We start from the raw sequence: 21,331 nt of genomic DNA, 5'->3' as shown, positions 1-21,331 counted from the left end.
TTGCCCGCGGGCTCACGGGCCTAAAATATTCGTTTTACATATATCTAACACTAATTATTATTATTATTATTATTATTATTATTATTGTTATTATTATTATTATTATTATTATTATTATTATTATTATTATTATTATTATTATTATTATTATTATTTATCATTTACATATGTTAATATTATTTCGATTTAGTTATCTTAAAAATTTCTTGATCACTAATGATACTAGAAAAAAACATATTTAACTTGTGACATATGTTAGTGAAAAAAAAAGAAAGAATGAACTTAATACAAGTATAATGATTAAATATAAAATTGAAATAAATAGTTGTAGCTAATAATAGGTTAGAGTCCAATATAGTCTCTTTGTATTTATATTCTAAAATATACTACATAATCTTCTAACTAAAAAATCATTAAACTATTACTTTTTGAAATAAACGGGTCGGGCTTGCTAGCCCACGGTACATATTGTCTTGTACATATTGGCTTGCTAGCCCGCTCAAATTTTTAATTTTTTTCAAAATAGTTCAATAGGTCTATGGTAGACCCTGGTCCATCTAAAATAGGTGGACCACTAGCCCAAATACCACAATCCATCATCACATTACAAATAAAACGACCCAACCTCCTTTCTTTCTTCCAACCTCCTTTCTTTCTTTCCACTCCAACAATAAATTCTGAACTTATTTCCACTCCATCAACACAAACACTACGAAAACTCTTGTTTCTCTCTCTTCTGAAAATACGAGCAGCCATGGATGAAAAGCAAGAAAACAATGCAGAAAGGTAAATAAAATTTCCGAACTTATACTTTCTTTAAATTTCTTTGAATTTGCAATTACTAGTTCGTGGTTGCTATAATTTGTTAAAATTTCATTCGTAATTTTTGTAAATTGGGTAAAATTTCTGAACAATTTTCACATTTTTAGGGACCCAAATTCTTCTGATAGTGATGAAGATCAATTGTAAGTAATTTAAAACCCTATATAATTGTTGAATTTTGAAATTAAATGATGAATTGAAACACTGAGTTATTTGAACAGGACAATTTCTCAAATCCGAAACAAAAGGAAGAAGCCAACAAGTCCAATTGTTGATCCAAAGATTTTAAAAGAGATAGACAAGCATCATTCAGAAAATGGAGAAACCGGGTAAATCAGGCTCAAATATTTCGTGTTTTTAGTTCAAATAATTCGTAATTGCTGTTCAAATGATTTGTGGTTTTAGTACATATAATCTGGGATTATCGTTCAAATATTTTGTGGTTTTAGTTCATATATTTTGTGATTACTGTTCAAAAATTGATATGGTTATTTTTTAAACTAAGAAGCATTTATTTTATAAGTTTAAATGTTTTGTATTTTTAGTTCATATAATCCATGATTACTGTTCAAATATTTTGTGGTTCTAGTCCATATAATTTGTGATCAATGTTCAAATATTTTGTGGTTTTAGTTCATATTACTGTTCAAATGTTTAATGGTTTTAGTTCATATAATTTGTGATTACTGTTCAAATTTTGATATTATTATTTTTTAATCCAAGAAGCATTTGTTTTATTACAGCAACCAATCTGAACTTCAACCCAAATCCACCACCCAACACCAATCCATAGCCACTGAACAGCCCCCAACACCTCAAAAACCACCACAACTCAGAAAAACCACCACAACTCCAATCTATGACCACAGAACAACCACCACAACCACCACCCAACACCTCAAAAAAACATCTACAACCCCAATCCATAACAACATAACAACCACCTAACCCACCACCCTCCACCTAAGATCAACCCCATACAACAACTACAGATCAGCCCCAACAAAAAAAAGCAAAAAGAAAACATGTTTCAACCAAAATCAAATCGAATAAAGTAACAACAAGACAAGCCTCTCAAAAAGAAGCTGAGAATCAAGTTCAAAAGGAGGCTGAGAATCAAGCTAAAAAGGAAACTCAAAAGAAGATTGCTAATCAAGCTAAAAAGGAAGCTGAAAAGAAGGTAAAGAAAGAGTATCAAAAGAAGAAGGTTCGGAAAAGGCAAGAAAATGTTCAGAAGAAGAGAGAGGAAGTTCAGAAGAGTGAAATTAAGGAGAAAAAAAGAAAAAGAAGAGATAATGTTGATAATTTCATTGATCTAGAGAATGTTGTGGATCTAAATGATGATGATAATGAGTGTTTGAATGAAGAAAAACTTAATGTTAGAGTTGGACATCTAAAGTTCATTAAGTTTGTGAGAAACTTGAGCCCACAGCAAAAGGAAGCATTGATTGAAATGGGATTTGGATCCTTACTTTCAATCAACCTCCCACAAAATGATGCAACATTTTGTGCTTGGATTTTGAAGAATTTTGAAGAAAACAGGTATAATTTTGATTTATGTTAATATATATGACAGGGTAAAGTCGTATCCCCTAATCAAAAGTAAATACCTAAATCCTCTAACTAAAGTAGATAGGGAAGTATGGTCGATCTCCACAGGGAAACAAGTCTTTTTACTCCTAATTAATTATTATAATCTAAATTATCTAAGTAACCAATATTTATGTTTGAGTATGAAACTAGACTACAAAGAATAGGAATAGGGAGAAAACAATATATAAAAGGATCTAGGGCATAGGTTCACCAATAAATAATACTCCAGGGTAAAACATAGTAATCAATCATTGACATTGCATAAATAACATGATTAACAGGCTCTCGCAATTTATTAATCAACATAGATCTAACAGGCTCTCGCAATTTACTAGATCTAAGTTCTTATTGAAAATAGCCTTTAATATCAAATTAATATCTGCTCGATTCATCAAGTTAATATTGTTATACTTTTACAAACCGCAATTGTAAAACATTAAAACAATTCAATAAGAAATTATCATGCAATACCAATAATCAATAATAGTCAATCATCAATGCATCAATTAACCAGATTGTAAAGGGCTTTCGCTACGTATTACAATCACACAATTAATTTATCGGTATTAAATCTCATCTCTCGAATCTCGACTTAACCATTTATAAATTAACCTGCCTATTGAAACTAGACCTAAACATCAATTCTCATCTCTCGCATCTTGAATCAATATTGTCAAACTCATGCATAAAAGATAGGCCTAATCTAGTCACAGAGCATTAAATCAATCAATAGGAAATTAATCTAGCATTGATAATCAACAACAATAAATTACCCCTTCATATTATTTAAGGATCCCCATAAACCCTTGAAATAAAACTACCCACACATAATTAAATCTAAACTAATCAAATAAATAAATAAAAGCATAATCAAGAAAGCAAATAAAATAACTGAAGTTAAAGGGGAAGAAATTGTTACCAAAAAGTAATCTGGAATTAAGAGTAGAATTAAGAACAAAAGTTGAGAGAAAGGATTCTAAGAAAATAATTAAGAGAGTAAAGAAAGAGTAAAGAGAAGAAGAAGAGATGATACTAAAATCGTATTACGGAGGAGTATTTATACTCCGTACAAAATCCTAAATTAAAACAAATTAAAACTACGTTAAACATCTCCTAAGAAATACACGCGCCTGATCAGGCGCGCCTTCGGGCGCCAGCCTTTGCTTCACTCGCCCGGCCGGGCGCCAGCCTTTTTGGCCGGGCGCCGACCTTTGCTTCTCCCGCCCGGCCGGGCGCGCCTCCGGGCGCCAGCCTTTTTGGCCGGGCGGCTCTTTTGGGCCACTATTTGGACTACGATTGGGCTCCAATTCTTCGGGCCAATCTGGGTTTCCTCTTTGGGTCTTGAATACTCGGTCCAAATGCCCCGGTATCACCTATACCGAGCCCTTAATCACCGGTTCGATGGCTCTAACCGGCTCTGGGCTATAAAATCTGGTCGTGTTTCTCCAATGCTCGTGATTGCTCCAAAATATCTCGGGAAAATACTCCAAAAGCATAAATCCCTGCAAAAGTCAACCAAATCTACGAAAACATTATAAAACACCAATTAGTAATAAAAGTGCCTCTAAAGAGCCAAAAACACTACTAATTATGACCAAGGGACGAGGGTAAAATACTATATAAAATAGACACATCAAACTCCCCCAAGCCAAACCTTTGCTTGTCCCTAAGCAAAGATCTCATCAATGAATCAATAAATATGCTTCACCCCAAAAAGTAAAAATCAAGCACAAACGATCCAGGGTAAATCAAATAAACATGCTTCAAAGTCAACCAATCAAATCCATCCAATTACCTTTCTTCCCTAACAATTGTCAAATAGAGCAAACCACAAGAGCATATAGAATTCAAGACTAGTGCTCACACACTCGACTCTCATTTTTGTGGCGAGTAAAAGATGTACTCAATCGCTCTCCATCCAACCCCTTTATGTGAACAATGCCCTCCCAACTCACACTCTCGTGTGTATAAAACAATGAACGCTCAACCTACTAGTCGACTCGAAATATGTCAAATCATAACTTGCATTGATAAACAACACTTTCACATTCATACAATTCTATGCACAAAGGTCGGAAGGTCTTTAAAGCTTGTAATGTAAGGCTAGGGTAAAGGGTAGAAATCATTTGGGAACAAGTTAGAGTAAAGCTATGCTTAAGGGAGCAAATCCTAATAAAGCCCATGATCAAAATAAATAATGATCAACATCTCCTACATAACCAACTCTAACATCAATAAAAAATACTCCAATCATAATAAATAATCCCAACTCTTACAATTTCACTCATAAAAATATAATAATGAAGAAGTGGAGTGAATAATCAAACTTTATTTCCAAACTTGAGTTTTTCATTGAAGCTCAAATTTTATTTTTTTTTCTTTTGATCGACCTTCAACTAGAACATTTGAACATTGAACACTTTTCTTTTCTTTTGAAGTTCACTTATTTTTTTACATTTTTTTTTTCTTTGAACTTCTATTTTTTCATAACATCATGCTTTATTTTTTCAAGAAAATATAACTCTCAAACTCATCAAAAATAAACATGATCAACAACAAAACAACTTCTCAAAAGCCCACCCAAATTGTGCAAATAATAAGTACACTACAAACTCCCTCACCTCACTCACTAATAGCTCCCCCAAGCCAAGCTTGGGACTAGTAACCAATGGGGCAAAATAGGCTTGTAATGTGGCTAATAAACAATAAAAAGTCAAGGCAACAACATGGGTAGCAAGAAGGGAACAAATGTATCTACAATATCTGGAGGCTACCTAAAAGAACAAATGCATTCGTCCTCCACAATGTGCATAATAATGAATCATATAAATATTACTAATAGTAGCAAACCAATACTCAAATTCATTGACATACCAGGAATTATGGAACTATCACACATTCCTTACCAAATCAACTAGTCAAGCACTATATTCACAAATAGTTGGACAAAATTGACGCAAGTTAAGGTTTCAAGACAATAAAACATCAAATCATGATCAACTAATCCACAATGCTTATCATCAAATACCAGGAATCAAAATAATTTTTCTCAAGTAAGGGGCACAGGGAAGCATGATTTACAATTCATTGGAACAAAACTAACCTAAGAAAGTAATAAAATCTATACTAAGAAAAATAAAAATAAAAAGAGAAGAGAGAGAGTGAAAGATGTACCATACGAACACGAGAACCTCCCCCCAAGCTAAATCAGACAATGTCCTCATTGTCTTAAAGGGAAGCTAGTAGTCAAGGTGACTGCTCTTCATCATCACCACATCAATGTCACCAAAGCCTCGAGGATTGCAATGCATCTCTTTGGAACAAAATTGGGCAAGAAAGAAACAAAGTGTTAGTGGGAAAAAGTTCAAATTTGAGTCAGGTGCACTATTCTGATCATAACTTTTGATATATAAATGATAATACAGTGATTATAATTGCATTGGAAACTAGACTTGAAGATCTTTCCAACGACAGGTCACACGCAAAAATCGGATAAGAAACGCAAAAGTTATGGCTTGTCGAAGTTGACGTAGTTTGCTGACGCGTGCGCGCGCCCGATCGGGCCCGTGCTACTGATTTGACGGGGCAGCTTGCTGCTGCTAATTGCCCCGGGATTCCTTTAGCCCTTCGATATTTTCTCAACTTTTCTAGTATCTGTGCACAAAATCACACTCCCACAAATATAAGATATACTCTCCTCTACCTCTCTAAAACAAAACAAAAAGAAAACACACAAACAAGTAAATAAATAAATAAATAAAAAGCAACAAAATACGGGTTGCCTCCCGCAAAGCGTTAGTTTATCAAGGTCCCGCTCGGCCATACTCCTTCTCTCAATCGGAAGAATTCAATGCCTTGAGTAACTTATCAAACGCTCCTGCAAACATTTCATTAAGCACTATATAGGGCTTAATAGCAAGCACATTATTTATCCCTACAAAGAAAAAGTTAGGAGCACATAAAGAGAACTCAAGGTAGAAAGAAAAATCAAAAGAGGGAGATGAAAATACACCACAACCTTCTACTTCCTCCGCTAAAAATTTAGAATTAATATAACGAACATGGAGGTAGTCATTGTCTTTATCATCCAATAATGACTTTAAAATTTTACCCTCACAAATAACCTCATCATCAACAAAGGAATTATCAACCACCGTTTCTACAACTAATGATTTTTCAATCACTGATTCGTCAACCAATGATTTTTCAACCACAAATTCTATAACCGATGGTTCTTCATCCTCAATAACATTCATATTATTATAGTGTCCATAGACTTTTTCATCAAGAGCCTTCCAATAACTTTCATTAGCAACTAATCGTTTCCGAATATGATCATATGTATACGGAAAGACTCTAAAATCATCCGGAGCACGCACAAAAAACTCACTATAAGGGCATTCAGGATTTTCATGACAAAGACGTTGACAACTACAGTAGTTAGGTGCTGCATAAAAATTATATAATTATTGTAGTGACATAAGCATGGATATTTTCAACTCATAAAAAAAAAAATTAAAATTAAAAATAATAATAATAATAATAATAAATTAAAAATAATCTAGACTCTAATAATAACTAGAAATAAAAATAAAACCGTTTTCCCGGCAACGAGGCCAAATTTTGACAGGGTAAAGTCGTATCCCCTAATCAAAAGTAAATACCTAAATCCTCTAACTAAAGTAGATAGGGAAGTAGGGTCGATCTCCACAGGGAAACAAGTCTTTTTACTCCTAATTAATTATTATAATCTAAATTATCTAAGTAACCAATATTTATGTTTGAGTATGAAACTAAACTACAAAGATTAGGAATAGAGAGAAAACAATATATAAAAGGATCTAGGGCATAGGTTCACCAATAAATAATACTCCAGGGTAAAACATAGTAATCAATCATTGACATTGCATAAATAACATGATTAACAGGCTCTCGCAATTTATTAATCAACATAGATCTAACAGGCTCTCGCAATTTACTAGATCTAAGTTCTTATTGAAAATAGCCTTTAATATCAAATTAACATTTGCTCGATTCATCAATTTAATATTGCTATACTTTTACAAGCCGCAATTGTAAAACGTTAAAACAATTCAATAAGAAATTATCATGCAATACCAATAATCAATAATAGTCAATCATCAATGCATCAATTAACCAGATTGTAAAGGGCTTTCGCTACGTATTACAATCACACAATTAATTTATCGGTATTAAATCTCATCTCTCGAATCTCGACTTAACCATTTATAAATTAACCTGCCTATTGAAACTAGACCTAAACATCAATTCTCATCTCTCGCATCTTGAATCAATATTGTCAAACTCATGCATAAAAGATAGGCCTAATCTAGTCACAGAGCATTAAATCAATCAATAGGAAATTAATCTAGCATTGATAATCAACAACAATAAATTACCCCTTCATATTATTTAAAGATCCTCATAAACCCTTGAAATAAAACTACTCACACATAATTAAATCTAAACTAATCAAATAAATAAATAAAAGCATAATCAAGAAAGCAAATAAAATAACTGAAGTTAAAGGGGAAGAAATTGTTACCAAAAAGTAATCTGGAATTAAGAGTAGAATTAAGAACAAAAGTTGAGAGAAAGGATTCTAAGAAAATAATTAAGAGAGTAAAGAAAGAGTAAAGAGAAGAAGAAGAGATGATACTAAAATCGTATTACGGAGGAGTATTTATACTCCGTACAAAATCCTAAATTAAAACAAATTAAAACTACGTTAAACATCTCCTAAGAAATACACGCGCCCGATCGGGCGAGGCACTGCCCGATCGGGCGCGCCTTCGGGCGCTAGCCTTTGCTTCTCTCGCCCGGCCGGGCGCGCCTCCGGGCGCCAGCCTTTTTGGCCGGGCGCCGATCTTTGCTTCTCCCGCCTGGCCGGGCGCGCCTCCGGGCGCCAGCCTTTTTGGCCGGGCGGCTCTCTTGGGCCACTATTTGGACTACGATTGGGCTCTAATTCTTCGGGCCAATCTGGGTTTCCTCTTTGGGTCTTGAATACTCGGTCCAAATGCCCCGGTATCACCTATACCGAGCCCTTAATCACCGGTTCGATGGCTCTAACCGGCCCTGGGCTATAAAATCTGGTCGTGTTTCTCCAATGCTCGTGATTGCTCCAAAATATCTCGGGAAAATACTCCAAAAGCATAAATCCCTGCAAAAGTCAACCAAATCTACGAAAACACTAGAAAACACCAATTAGTAATAAAAGTGCCTCTAAAGAGCCAAAAACACTACTAATTATGACCAAGGGACGGGGGTAAAATACTATATAAAATAGACAAATCAATATATATTGCATTTGTTCAAAAATTTGTGACTAATATTCATACAATTTGTACCAGTTGCACTCTTTATCTCCCTTACAACAAGTACATTGAAGTTACCGAAGATGATGTTCAAGTTGTTTATGGAATCCCAAGAGGGCATAAAATTGTTAGTGAAGAGGAAGTGCTGAAAATAGAAAATGAAGAGGATCTTGAGGTTGATACTCCATTGATGAGATGGAGAGAAAATTGGGGTGTTACTACAAGAAGCCCTACAACACAAAGTCTTTTTGTGAAGTATGAGAGTGAAGACGAAAAGGAAAAAAAGAAGAAGGAGCAACAAAATCATAAGAGAAAGTATGTTCACAGTACCATAGAATCAAAAGAGAAGAACACAGGAGAAGCATCTGAGATTTTTGTGATAGATTTTCTTGTGATTGCTGTGAATTCATTAATCAAGTCAAGTCAAAACCACCACTCACACTACAAGTTCCTGAACTCCATTCAAGATTGCTTTGAAATCAAAGAGTTTAATTGGTGCAAGTATGTACTTAAATGCTTGGTTAATTCAATGACTGATTGGAAGAAAAACACAAAGGGATTTTTCAAGGGACCACTACCTTTTCTATTGGTATGGTTATAATTCTTGTATAAGTCATTATTGTTCATATTTTACTGCTTATTGTTCATAATTCAGTTGTTATTGTTCATATTTCAATTCTTGTTATATTATTAATGTTTATGCAGTTGTTATCTTATTATTATAGTTCATATTGGTAATGTAAAATTGTTATGGTGATAATGCTTTTTTTTTATTATAGTTGTTCTATTGTGATCGTGTTCAAAAAAGACAAATTGAGCAACCAAGAAGTTACCCAATCATCTCAGTTTGGACAAAAACAATGATCAGTGATAGAATGAAGCTAGAGCATAAGTTCAACTTTGGATTGGGACATGTGTTGCCAAGGATAAAGTTCAATGAACAACAACAAGCTAACAAAGAACCAGTGAGAGGCGACCAACAAACATATGAGGCACAACCAACCAAGGTATTAAGTTACCTTGTATTTCATAATAGTTTTAACATAACCTATCATTGTTCAAATAAATCTAAAGCATGTTCATAATATTTATATAATGTGTTCATTTCTTCATGGATGAATTCATTGAGATGGTTAAGAATTTGGGCACTTATGTGTCTAAAATTGCTGAAAAATTGAAAATTGCAAAAGATCTGTTTCCAAATAACCTCCTTGTACAAACTGTTGGAGATCTTATAGAGAAAGGGTTAAAGGATCCTTCAATCTTAAGTGAAGATGAAGAGATATTTGGAACAGAATCTTTCTTGAAAGCTGTAGATCAAATTGAAAGGGAGTATTTGGAGAAGAAGCAAGAAGAAAAAAGGGCAGCAGCAAAGGCAAAAGCAAAGGGAAAACAGAAGGTTGGAACAGGGATTGATCCGAATAATCCTTGGAGCTTACAATTGGATGCAACTCCTACTCCACCCCCTTCTAACAACCCTTCCACGCAAGAGGCTGTAATCACAAGTGACAGAGTTGAAAAACCCGACCTAGAGCTTAAATTAGGTTTGGGAAAAGCAACAGAAAAAGATGGAGCTGGAATAGAGGGAAATGGGAATGCATCAGGTTCATTGCGTGAAAGGATTGATTTTGAAGCATCCCTGTTTGAACCAAATGAGTATGACACGTTGTTCATAAACAACGACATGAATCTAGATGATATTTTGGGCAACCCACAGCCAAGTCATTTTCAATACCAAGGGTAATTTAATTCTGTCTTGAAATATTTTGAACACTCGACATTATGCTGTAATATTTTGAACAACAACATTTATGTTGTAATTTTTTGGAAGTACTAATGTAGTAGAACTAATGTAAATTTTTTGGGTCTAATATGTAATTAAACTAATGTAGTGAAAAGTGTAGTGCAAATGCAGGGCTGTAAATTTTTTGAACAAATATATATATGGATTTATTCAAAGATATGCATTCAATAATTATCGTGCTCCTTCTTTATTGGCAAGTTTTTCCAAGTTCGGATTATCATACATTCATCGGCTCGTTGGCAAGTTTTCCGAGATTGGATTGTCATACACCCAGTTCCCTATGGAAATATTTCCCAAAGGATTGTTGTAGGTCTCTACTCATCATAAATTTCGGCAAAAGTTCCTCAACGTGGATTGTCATTCATTTCAGCAAGTGGCAAATTTTCCCGAAGTGGATTGTCGGTCGACTCTTTTTTGCAAATGTTCCAAGACGCGGATTGTCAATTGTGGCAATATTTTCCTAAAAGGATTGTCGCATAAGCGTTGGAAAATTTCCAAGATGGATTGCCTTCAATAGTTATATTCCAAGATGTGGATTGTCGATCGTAGCAAAGTTCTTATGAAAGATTGTTACGAAGCATTGGCAACTTTTCCAAAGATTGGATTTTGGCAAATTTTCCGAGGTACGGATTGTCGCTTCATCGTGGCAACATTTCCAAGGATGGATTGTTACGTGGCATTGACACCTTTCCCTAAATCGGATTGTCATACATCATACAAGAGTTGTGTTGGCAACTATTCCCAAATAAAAGAGGATTGTCGACAAGCAGCAAAACACCGACGTACTGGCATAACAGCACTAAGGATTAAAAAGCAGTGATCTTTTCGAAGACTATCACAGCGGAAATTGAACATATAAAAAAGAAGCTCTTTGTTCAGAGACGAGTGAACATCGAAACAGCAAGGTGGCGTTCCCTGGATTATGGAGAGTTGTCACAAACAACTGAGGATTGTTTCAAGAGAAGCAATCTTCGATAGTATTCCCTTGGACGTGGAATATTATCAATGCGGATGAGGATTGTTTCAAGAGAAGCAATCTTCGATAGTATTCCCTTGGATGTGGAATATTATCAAAGAAGAAGAGGATCGTTTCAGGCGAAGCAGTCTTCTATATTGGAAGCAGTTACGGGCGTAGCGGTTTTCAAGCGGGATGACATTCTCTAGCTTGCAGGAGGTCATCAAAACAATCGGTTACTTTCAGAGACGTGTGCTCGACGGTGCAAGATACGCGTTTCTTAACTCTTCTATCTGTTTAACTAATGCTAGTTTTGCAGGTATCGGAGTTACAAGATTGATTTAGGATCGCAGAACGTTCTGAATCATTCTCCGTCCCTATTGATACTTTGACTTTTGTTTTCGAAACTCGCGTTTCTCCAAACTCAGTCAAAGTGGGGGCTTCTGTAGACACCCATTTGTGTCTCCCCAAAACCAAACCCAGTGATGAGTACCTTTCACGTCGAATCATAATCGAATGAAACGAAAGTGTGGAAAAGTTTAGTGTTGCGGAAAGTTTTTATTTCTTTTCTCTTCTCTCTGTTTTTGAAAACTTTATTTTAAGAAAAACAGCCAATCCAGTTTGGTTGGTCCATGATATGGGTCCAATAGTAGTGTAGTTGGATGGGGCTTGCAAAGACCTTTCCAACGATATATTATAAGCCCAATTCCGATGAATATTGAGGAAATTATGGCCAATTTACTAAACTGGGCCCGGTTTGAGCTTTATGTACGGCCCAATGATCTAGGGGAGGGCCTAATATGATTTATCATTCCTAATGCAATTAGGAATGGTTTTAGTCTTCTAGAATCTTCTAGAAGGTTCTTTTCATTCCTAATTCAATTAGCATTGATAAGTTGACTTTGTTGACTTTTCAGAGTTTTAATCAAAATCAAATAGCATTTTCGAAGAAATTATATTATTTTATCCTCCAGTACGGGAAATTTATCAGATTTTCGAAAACGCGTTGAAATCCACTTTGGCGTCCAACCCCAGGCATTAGCGCTAGCCATTGGTGGCTGGCGCCAGCTAGCCAGGGTTGGCGCCAACCTTGTTTTGCGTGCGTCAGACTCTGTTTTGTTAAATTATCTTTTTTGGCCGATTTTCTCTATAGATATCGTATCAAAAACTCCGTTTTCAATCATCTACAATTCAGGATCTACAATCATCATTCATCATCTTTCATTCACGAATTCTCATCAACAATTAGTTTTAATTAGCTTTCATCAACAATCATTAATTCTTTAGCATTCTTTCATTTAATTCTTTCTTACTTTTTCATACAAAATTCCGCATTCACAAGATTTAGAAACACCTAGCCATATTCGAAGTTGCCTTCGCCCTAGACGTGAAAGGTTTAATTTATGAGGGTTTGGTCCCAAATCTCTATTTCAATTATTTAATTTAATTGCTTTGATTATTATTTTTTCTTGAAGTTACTAACGTGTGTATTTTGTTATTAGAAAGAGGTACGAGGCATCAAAGTAAGTGATTTAATTGATTTATTGATATTATGATGTAGACATCATGTTTATATTATTATTATGATGTTCCTAGTATCATGTCTAGGGTATTTTTAATATTAAATATGATTGTTATGATGCTTCCTATGTTCTTTCTAACATTAATTCATGTTAGTATCATGTTAGGGTTAAAGATTTGATTTTTATTGCTTAGTGACATGCTAGGGTTTGTTATTAATCTTGTTAGTATCATGCCTAGGATCTTGCTATTATTATGCTTTAATATTAACATGATCATGATTATAATTGTTGGAATGATTATGAATATTATTATTATTATTATTTTAATGATGATTATTTTATTTATGATTATTATTGATTATTATTATGTTGCTTGATTATTTATTATTTATTGCTTGATCACCTTTATTGCATGTTTAAAGGGAATTTGTACTTGTAATCACGCTTAATAAGATAATTAATAATCTTGTTATGTTAACTTTGATTATAATTCAAGTGATCGCCAATAATAGTTTGTTTGTGCATTAAATTCAACCAACATAGATTAAACAGGTTTAGGGTTAATCCTATTGATTGCATGTTAATCAGAAAGCGCACATGAATACGAGCAGAATAAAGTAGAGGCCTATTATTAGGGCAGGTTCAATCTCTTTTAGGTTGGATTTGTACCTTCATCCCCGAACCCTTATTTGGTTCATGACCTTATGGAGTTGACGATCTCTTGGATCGTTAAGGGGTATAACCTTCACCTCGTGAACGGTTTACAAGTTCCTTAAAAACTTGTTGGCGACTCTTTTGCTCTATCTTCTTCCCTTTTGGACGCCACCGTATTTTAGTGTATGATCACAGTGTGGTTCAAGCTAGTGGGATTTTAAAGGCTTGAAATTATTCCCTACACATAGCATTGTATTGAGAAACATTTGATGATGGACAGACAGACTCTTGATCCCTTGCATTGCGCCCAGCATCAAAATACTAATTAAAAAAATATATATATAAGTTCATATTTAAGAGGCATATATTCATAGTTTTTTTAAAAAAGTTCAAATTTACGTGAAACCATTTACTCTGATGAACTCTAGTATCTTTCAACTGATTAATTTCAGTAGCCTTTCTTCTTTTAGCCTGAGATCCAAAACAACTTTATGTTATCATCATTTCATATGAAACTCATATGTTAAAATTATTATATTCACATAAATACTAAAATAATTCATGAAAAGAAAAAAATTCTTGTTTTACATTATCCAAGTTGTTTGTTGAATTAGAAGCATTTTTCTTTGAAGGTTGATGGCCAATTTGTGAATAAGTAGAGTTTCCACTTGTAGGAGGAGCTCTCATAGCAGCATTTGTTGAATAAATATGGAGTCGACTTATAAATTGACCACCAACACCCTACAAAATAAATAAAAAAATTTAAACCCACACAATAAAAAAACATATATTCAGATTATACTGAGTTTTATTCATAATAATTCAAACAATACTCGTATAAATACTTTTGTAGAAGGAGGAGAAGGTCTAACAACATCATTTCTTGAATTATTATTCATTGGACTTGCAGGTTGACCACCAAAACCCTACAAAAAAAATATTGTATAACATCAACAAATCCATAACAAAAACAATATTAATCAGATTCTATTGTTATATGTTCATAAATATTTATTTAAAGTTCAAATAGTATATATACATTTGTAGAAGGAGGAGGAGGTCTCATTGAAGCATGTCTTGAATTATTATTCATTCCACCAACAGGTTGACCACCAAAAACCTACAAAACAAATAAATAATATATAGCAAAAGCAAATCCACAACAAAAAAAAGTTAGTTCAAATTGTATTATATTATATTTATAATAATAATATATCTAAAATTCATAAATATATAATTACATTTGAAGGAGGAGGAGGAGGAGGAGGAGGTTGAGCAACATTTTTTTCTTTTGAAAGAACATTAAGACTTGAGTATTTAGTTGTTGGATGTGAATAAGTCAAGGGATCACCATCTTCATCTAAAACCTGTAATTAGAAATAAGGGTTTATTAAAATTCATTTAACACTCACACATGTTCATATAAATAAAAAATATATTCACAAGTACCTGAAAAAAAATTTCAGCAGTAGCTTTGACTTGATCCTTATATTTGTCTACTTTTTTCTTCCAACCCTTTGCTTTATTACATGCTTTTTCAACAGTACTTTTAGGCCTATCATTTCTCTCACCCTTTTTCCTATTTACTTTGAGATTTTGAATAGGACCATCTTGTTCAACCTCTTGAACCTCTTCTCCATCATCAATATCTATTGGCCCCCTAACACTCTCCACCTTTTCCCTTAACGAATTAAAAGTGAACTCAATTTCAGCTCTAGCTTCACCAGAATCTTGACAAGATGTAACCAATTGAACAAATTTTCTTAACATTTGAGCTCTCCAAACTGAAGATGAAACCAAATTCTCATGATTGCATTCTTCATCAAGAACATGACTACACATAACTGATTTGTCCATCTTTTCATAATGTAATTCTGTGGAATCTTTTGCACACAATGTATATTGTAAATACGAAGAGCATGTGAACAAAGCATTCCCATTTCACTCCAAAACTTGCAAGTACACTTAATCACTCTAGTGAATTTCTCTAGTAAAACTTCATGCTTAATAATATCTTTATTAGGTCTCCAAACCAAATAAGAAATTGTATCATCATCTTCAAACTTACGCTCTTGAGAACAAGAAACACCCTTAGCAAATTGATCTTCAAAAACCACATAAGCAGAAATAGTATACACCTCCCTAGCATGTATTAGAAGACTTACATTTGCAACATCTAAGTGCCGATTCCCTCTCAGATAATGAAAATCTTGCTTGCTTTCCCGACTCCTCCACTCCTTCACAACATCCAAAAAAGTCAAATAAAAATCACATAATCCATCTGTCTTTTTCAACCTATGAGAAACCGAGTTATTAGTAGTTTCACTCCTTTGTGAAGACAATATTCCTCCTGAAAAGTACTCCTTTGAGTACGATGGACACCATTTCTCTTTAATTGAATACAAGTGGTTCAACCACTCATTATCAGCACACTTGTACTTGGTCAAAATTCTATTAAAAAAAAAGGTTCAAAAAAAATTCAATTTACAAAATGTTCATAAATATATAACAGAAATTCAAATCATTAAACAATTTGTTCATATATATAAAAACTAATTGAAGGTCAAGTAAGCATGTTCATATATACATATATAATAAGAACTATAAACAAACATATTTGAACATATCCATAACTAATATGAATATATAGTAAAAGTATATGAATATATTTTAAAAAGCCTTTGAAATTATTAAAAATAGTTCAAAATTATAAATAAACATGTTCAACTAATAAATAAATAAAGTTCATAATTTACCTTGGCCAGTAATGTTCGAATTCTGCAGTAGTTTCACAATACTTCAGAAGATAATCAAATATCTCAGTGAACCCTTTCAAAGCTCTAAATGTTCCAATATTTGTTTTGGAGTTTTCCCAAGATGTCATGTACATAGACGGCGACGAGAACTAGGGAAAATAGCTCGTATAGCTGTTGCAATTGATGGAGCTTGGCCAGTCATTATTGTTATTGGATGACGACCACCTTCCATTGATCGCATGAATGACTCAAATAACCATATTAAACTTCCTGTTTTCTCATCTAGAACAAAGCCCATGCCAAACATGACATTGTTACAATGGTGATTCATACCAACAAATGGGGCACAAATCATCCCATACTTGTTGGTCCTATAGGTAGTATCAAATACCATCAAATCACCAAAAAACTCATAATCTCTTTTCATCCTCCTATCCCTCCAAAAAAACTAAACAAAGAGCATTATGTTCATTTACTTCAAACTCATAAAAAAAATCACTTTCCTTAGCTTGCCTTTGAGCAAGGTATTTAATGAATTGATTGCAATCCAAACCTTCAAGTCTGTTAAACTTTTCAGAGCCTAAAGCATTATACACATCTTTCTTAGTGAATCCAAGATTTGGCGAACCCCCAACTTCCTTTGATATGGCACGAATAGAGTCTGTGACACGAACACCACTTGCCTTCATATTACTAATGAACTTCAACTGTTGTTGGTTAACTTTTCTTTGAGACCTTAGAAGATGTCGCTTATCTAATGGAATCATGGCATGATTATGCTCCATAAAATGTTTTGTAACAGTCCAAATCCCCTTATCATCAATAATAAACTCAACATAAGCTTTACAATCTGTACGAACATCCATTTTCTCAAATCTCCTAACATCACTTTTAGAACGGTCTTTCAAACCAGCATTGGAACAAAAATATTTCCTACTCCGCCAAATAGAAGTTTGACCAACTTTTCTTACTTTCGCCCTCCTTATACTAAAGCCAAACTTAAAAGCATAATCATTGTACAAATCATATGCTTCAGCATCACATGTAACTTGCTTCAAGTATAACTCAGACTGTTTAGCTTCAACAAAAACAATTGAATCCACTAGTAGAAAAATGTACATTTGCGTCGCCATATTTGCGTCACTCATTAGAAAGAACGACGCAAATGTTTAATTTTACCATCCTGAAAAGTTATTTGCGTCGCATATTTATCAAGAAGCGACGCAAATGACTGTTGTATTGCAGATTTTTATTATTTGCGTCGCTCTTATTTATTGAAGCGACGCAAATAATAATCTTATTTGCGTCACTCATTTATTGACAAGTGACGCAAATGAGTGACTGAATAAATTGCGTCACTCTTTTAATAAATGAGCGACGCATATGAAAAATGTACAGCATTATGTTTTATGTTATTTGCGTCGCATTTTAATAATAAAGTGACGCAAATCTAGCTTTTGCATTTAGGTTATTTCAGAATTTTGACCTTAGCTTTTGCACGCCTACCTTTCACTAAACAAAGAGAAAAAACAAGTTGCTACTCCAGTGAATTTCTACAGCCAAAGCACCCACAAATTCGACCCTTAAATCCAACAAATTCGGCCAAAAAAACACTGATTCCTCAGCAAATTCAACATCCAAAATCGCAGTCAAGTTGAAGACCTATAATCGGCAGAAAATTGAGCAATTTTGAGCAAAAATTTGGACCAAAAACCCTAAGAAATCCGAACCCATAAACCCCAGAAAAATTGAGCATTTCTGACCAAAATTCCCCCATTTCGAGCAAAAAATCTACTCCAAACTATAGGAATTCGAACCCTAGAAACCCCAAAAAATTCAATTAAAAATCCTGGCCTCATATTCGAGCAATGACTGAAATTTTCGACTGGAAAATCGATTAATTTCGCCCCCAAAAAACCCGAGGAAGTTCTAGCAAATTACAGCAACAATAATTGAAGTTTGATTAGTGTAGCAGTTCGACCAGTGTTCGCCCCACTCATATTACTGCATTTAGGCTCGACATTGTTGAATGTGTGAAGTTTATTTCACCTAAGGTAAGATTTCTTGTATTTAGTGAAGTTGTCTTTTTTTTTTTCCGTCCAATTCGTAAATTGTGTTCTAGGGTTTTTTTATTTTTGATTTGTTTTTCTGTAATGCGAAAAAATTTCATGAAATTGAAGTCATAATTGCGATAGAACTCAAAATACTTTTGTTTGTAATAGGATTATTAGAATGCCTCTATAAAAATGGGTTTGAGGTTGCTGAGAATGGCACATTCATTTAGTTTATTTTTTTTAGGGAATGGCTCATTCATTTAGTTTAAAATGCAATTTATAATTTCTAAAAACGGTTTGCAGTTTTGTTCTCTGAAAATGTGTTGATTGATTTTTGTTAATTTTTGAAAATTGGTTGTATTACTAGGAATTCATACCAATACAATTTTAATCAAGTTAATTTATTTGCTGCAAATTCTTTATTTAATTGAAAATTTGTAGGAATTGGGAATTTGGCTTGGTAAATCAGGGGTAATTAACTAATTAGATTTAATAATTTCTGTTAATGGGATATCAATTTTTTTTTAATTTAAAAATTACATTTTCGATGCTGAATACTATTTTCAGATTTTAAAACTGAATTTATGCTAGTATGATGAGGAAATATTCAAGCTTTATTGTTTTTGGATGATTATATGATTCTTATGATTGATATATGCTGTAATTTAACGAAGATATGGTTGGCTTGTAAATTATAATTGGGTGATGAAACTAATGGTAAATTCGTTGTTTTAAGCACGAATTATACTCCCTACGTTCTCAAATTGTTGTTCCGGATTTTAAGAGTGGAAGTTAAAGCGTAATTTAAACTAGTAATGTTACTAATGTTTCATCAAAGTGTCTTCTTGAGTTCATAGGTTGAGCAATGATGAGCTTGGTTTGTGAAAGTAAAAGGTCAAAATGTGGCTTAGATTATAGTTTTTGGATTGACTTGTTTCTTGAGAGAGACATATACTTTGTTATGATCGAAGGATAGATTTAGGGTTTGATTGATTGATTGTTTGATGATCGAAGGATTTGTTTAGCTTTGTAGATAAAAAGATAACATGGACTATTGAAGTGTATGTAAATCCAAGTGGCCTTACTCATCTTGATTTAAAGTATTTGACATAAGTAGTTGAAGGCTCGAGTTGCATGTTTTTACCTTGAGAAATTCAGTTGGACCTTCCGACCTGAGTTTCGCCCAGAAATCGAGTTGAATGTTCAACCTTCAACCTTTAAAACCCAATTCCTCTAATTTTTTTTTGTTTCGGTCTTTCTTGTGCTTTTAATTGCTCCAATTATGAGTCATATTACAGAAAAAGATATCTATAATCACCAAACCTCCGTCATGGCACCCTTAGCTAGGAAAGTAAAGGTATGCATGCTTTCAATGCTTGCATTGGTCTATCTGTATCATAGTATCACTTGAGAGTTGCGACTATACACGTGTATTTGTGAGGCTGTTTCTAAATTTATGGCTATTTCATCAGGTTCTGCGAGATGGTTGGTGGAGTGAGGAGTATAGTTCACAGTTGGTCCCTGGGGATGTAATTAGTATTAATGCTGGAGACATCATTCTAGCTGATGCGCGTCTACTGGAAGGAGACGATGCTGTAATAATTGATGAGGTCAGTTGTAATGTTTGTGATTAATATATTTACTTCATGCATCTATTGTTGCTGAATATATGATTTCTTGTGCTTTGCAGTATGTTTTAACAGGAGTTTTGTCTCCAGTAACTAAGAAAGCAGGGGATGCAGTATACTCTGGCTGTATTTGTGAACAAGGAGCATGTGAAGCTGTGATCATTGCCACAGGTGCTCGAATCTTCTTTAGGAAAAATGTTTGCCTGGATTTTAGCATCAATGAAGTCAAATGTTGGGATAAGGTAAAAAGTTCTAGTGGATTTCAACACTAAAAATATATAGCTACTTGTTCTATCTTCTTAACCCTTTATTTTGCTTTTTTTCTTTCCTTTTTAGGTTTTGGTTGGCATTAGGAATGTATGCTTGTGCTTGGTTGCTGTTGGGGTGTTGGTGGAGATTGTTTTCATGTACCTTTTCCAGCACATAGCATTTTGGCGCGGAATTGACAATCTGCTTGTTCTCCTCATTGGTGGAATCCCCATTGCTCTTCACACTCATTATTGGAGATTACTAAAGATGTAAATTATTGGAAAGTTTGTTAATATAATGCCGTCATTCCCAATTTTAAGGGTAGGCCAAATTACAAAGGATACTCTGCCGAAATTTACATTTGCATTATTCAATAATATTGCATTTTAATTTCAATTATATTAGCGTTAGCATATTACTTTATACCACTAGCAAGAAAAACAGGTACTACAAACATATACAAGCAATTATTATAATTAAAAAAAAAAATTTACATCATTTACGTCACTCATTAAACAAACAAGTGACGCAAATACAGCAATTGTATTGTTTACTCAGTCATTTGCGTCACTCCTATATAAACAAGTGACGCAAATAACAAATAAGAAATTTATCAGAAGAGTCATTTGCATCGCTCTTTTATAGAGGAGTGACGCAAATAACAAAAAAGAAGTTTATCAGAAGAGTCATTTGCGTCGCTCCTTTATAAAGGAGTGACGCAAATAAGAGTCATTTGCGTCGCTCCTTTATAAGGAGTGACGCAAATAACAAAAAAAGTTTATCAGAAAAGTCATTTGCGTCACTCCTTTATAAAGGAGCGACGCAAATGACTCTTATTTGCGTCGCGCCTAGGAGCGACGCAAATGACTTAAAAGTCATTTGCGTCGCGAGCAGTTGCGTCGCTCATAGAAGCGACGCAAATACACTATAAATGAGCGACGCAAATGAGCCTTTTTCT

At 33.9% G+C, this 21,331-nt stretch overlaps 1 protein-coding gene and 1 long non-coding RNA gene across 3 annotated transcripts; one reads left to right on the top strand and one right to left on the bottom strand.

Moving 5' to 3' along the window:
• Window positions 1-16,566: 16,566 nt before the first annotated feature.
• On the bottom strand, window positions 16,567-17,563 carry LOC145575854 (protein FAR1-RELATED SEQUENCE 5-like). Its single transcript, XM_081633647.1, has 2 exons — window positions 16,956-17,563; window positions 16,567-16,813 (listed from the first exon to the last, which is right to left on the bottom strand). The coding sequence occupies exons 1-2, from the start codon at window positions 17,561-17,563 to the stop codon at window positions 16,567-16,569; spliced, it is 855 nt and encodes a 284-aa protein (XP_081489773.1).
• Window positions 17,564-17,915: 352 nt separating this feature from the next.
• On the top strand, window positions 17,916-20,672 carry LOC145587998 (uncharacterized). Of its 2 annotated transcripts, XR_014101516.1 has the most exons (4): window positions 17,916-18,496; window positions 19,969-20,106; window positions 20,187-20,366; window positions 20,461-20,672. It is a non-coding gene; the product is annotated as an uncharacterized LOC145587998 (long non-coding RNA). The 2 variants fall into 2 exon arrangements; XR_014101514.1 differs by having other exon boundaries at window positions 17,920-20,106.
• Window positions 20,673-21,331: the final 659 nt, after the last annotated feature.

This window comes from Chenopodium album, chromosome 2 (genome assembly GCF_948465745.1).
Source record: "Chenopodium album chromosome 2, dcCheAlbu1.1, whole genome shotgun sequence".
Classification (NCBI taxonomy): Eukaryota; Viridiplantae; Streptophyta; class Magnoliopsida; order Caryophyllales; family Amaranthaceae; genus Chenopodium; species Chenopodium album.
Note: the sequence above shows the minus strand (reverse complement) of the source record. Positions and strands in the feature narration are given on the sequence as shown.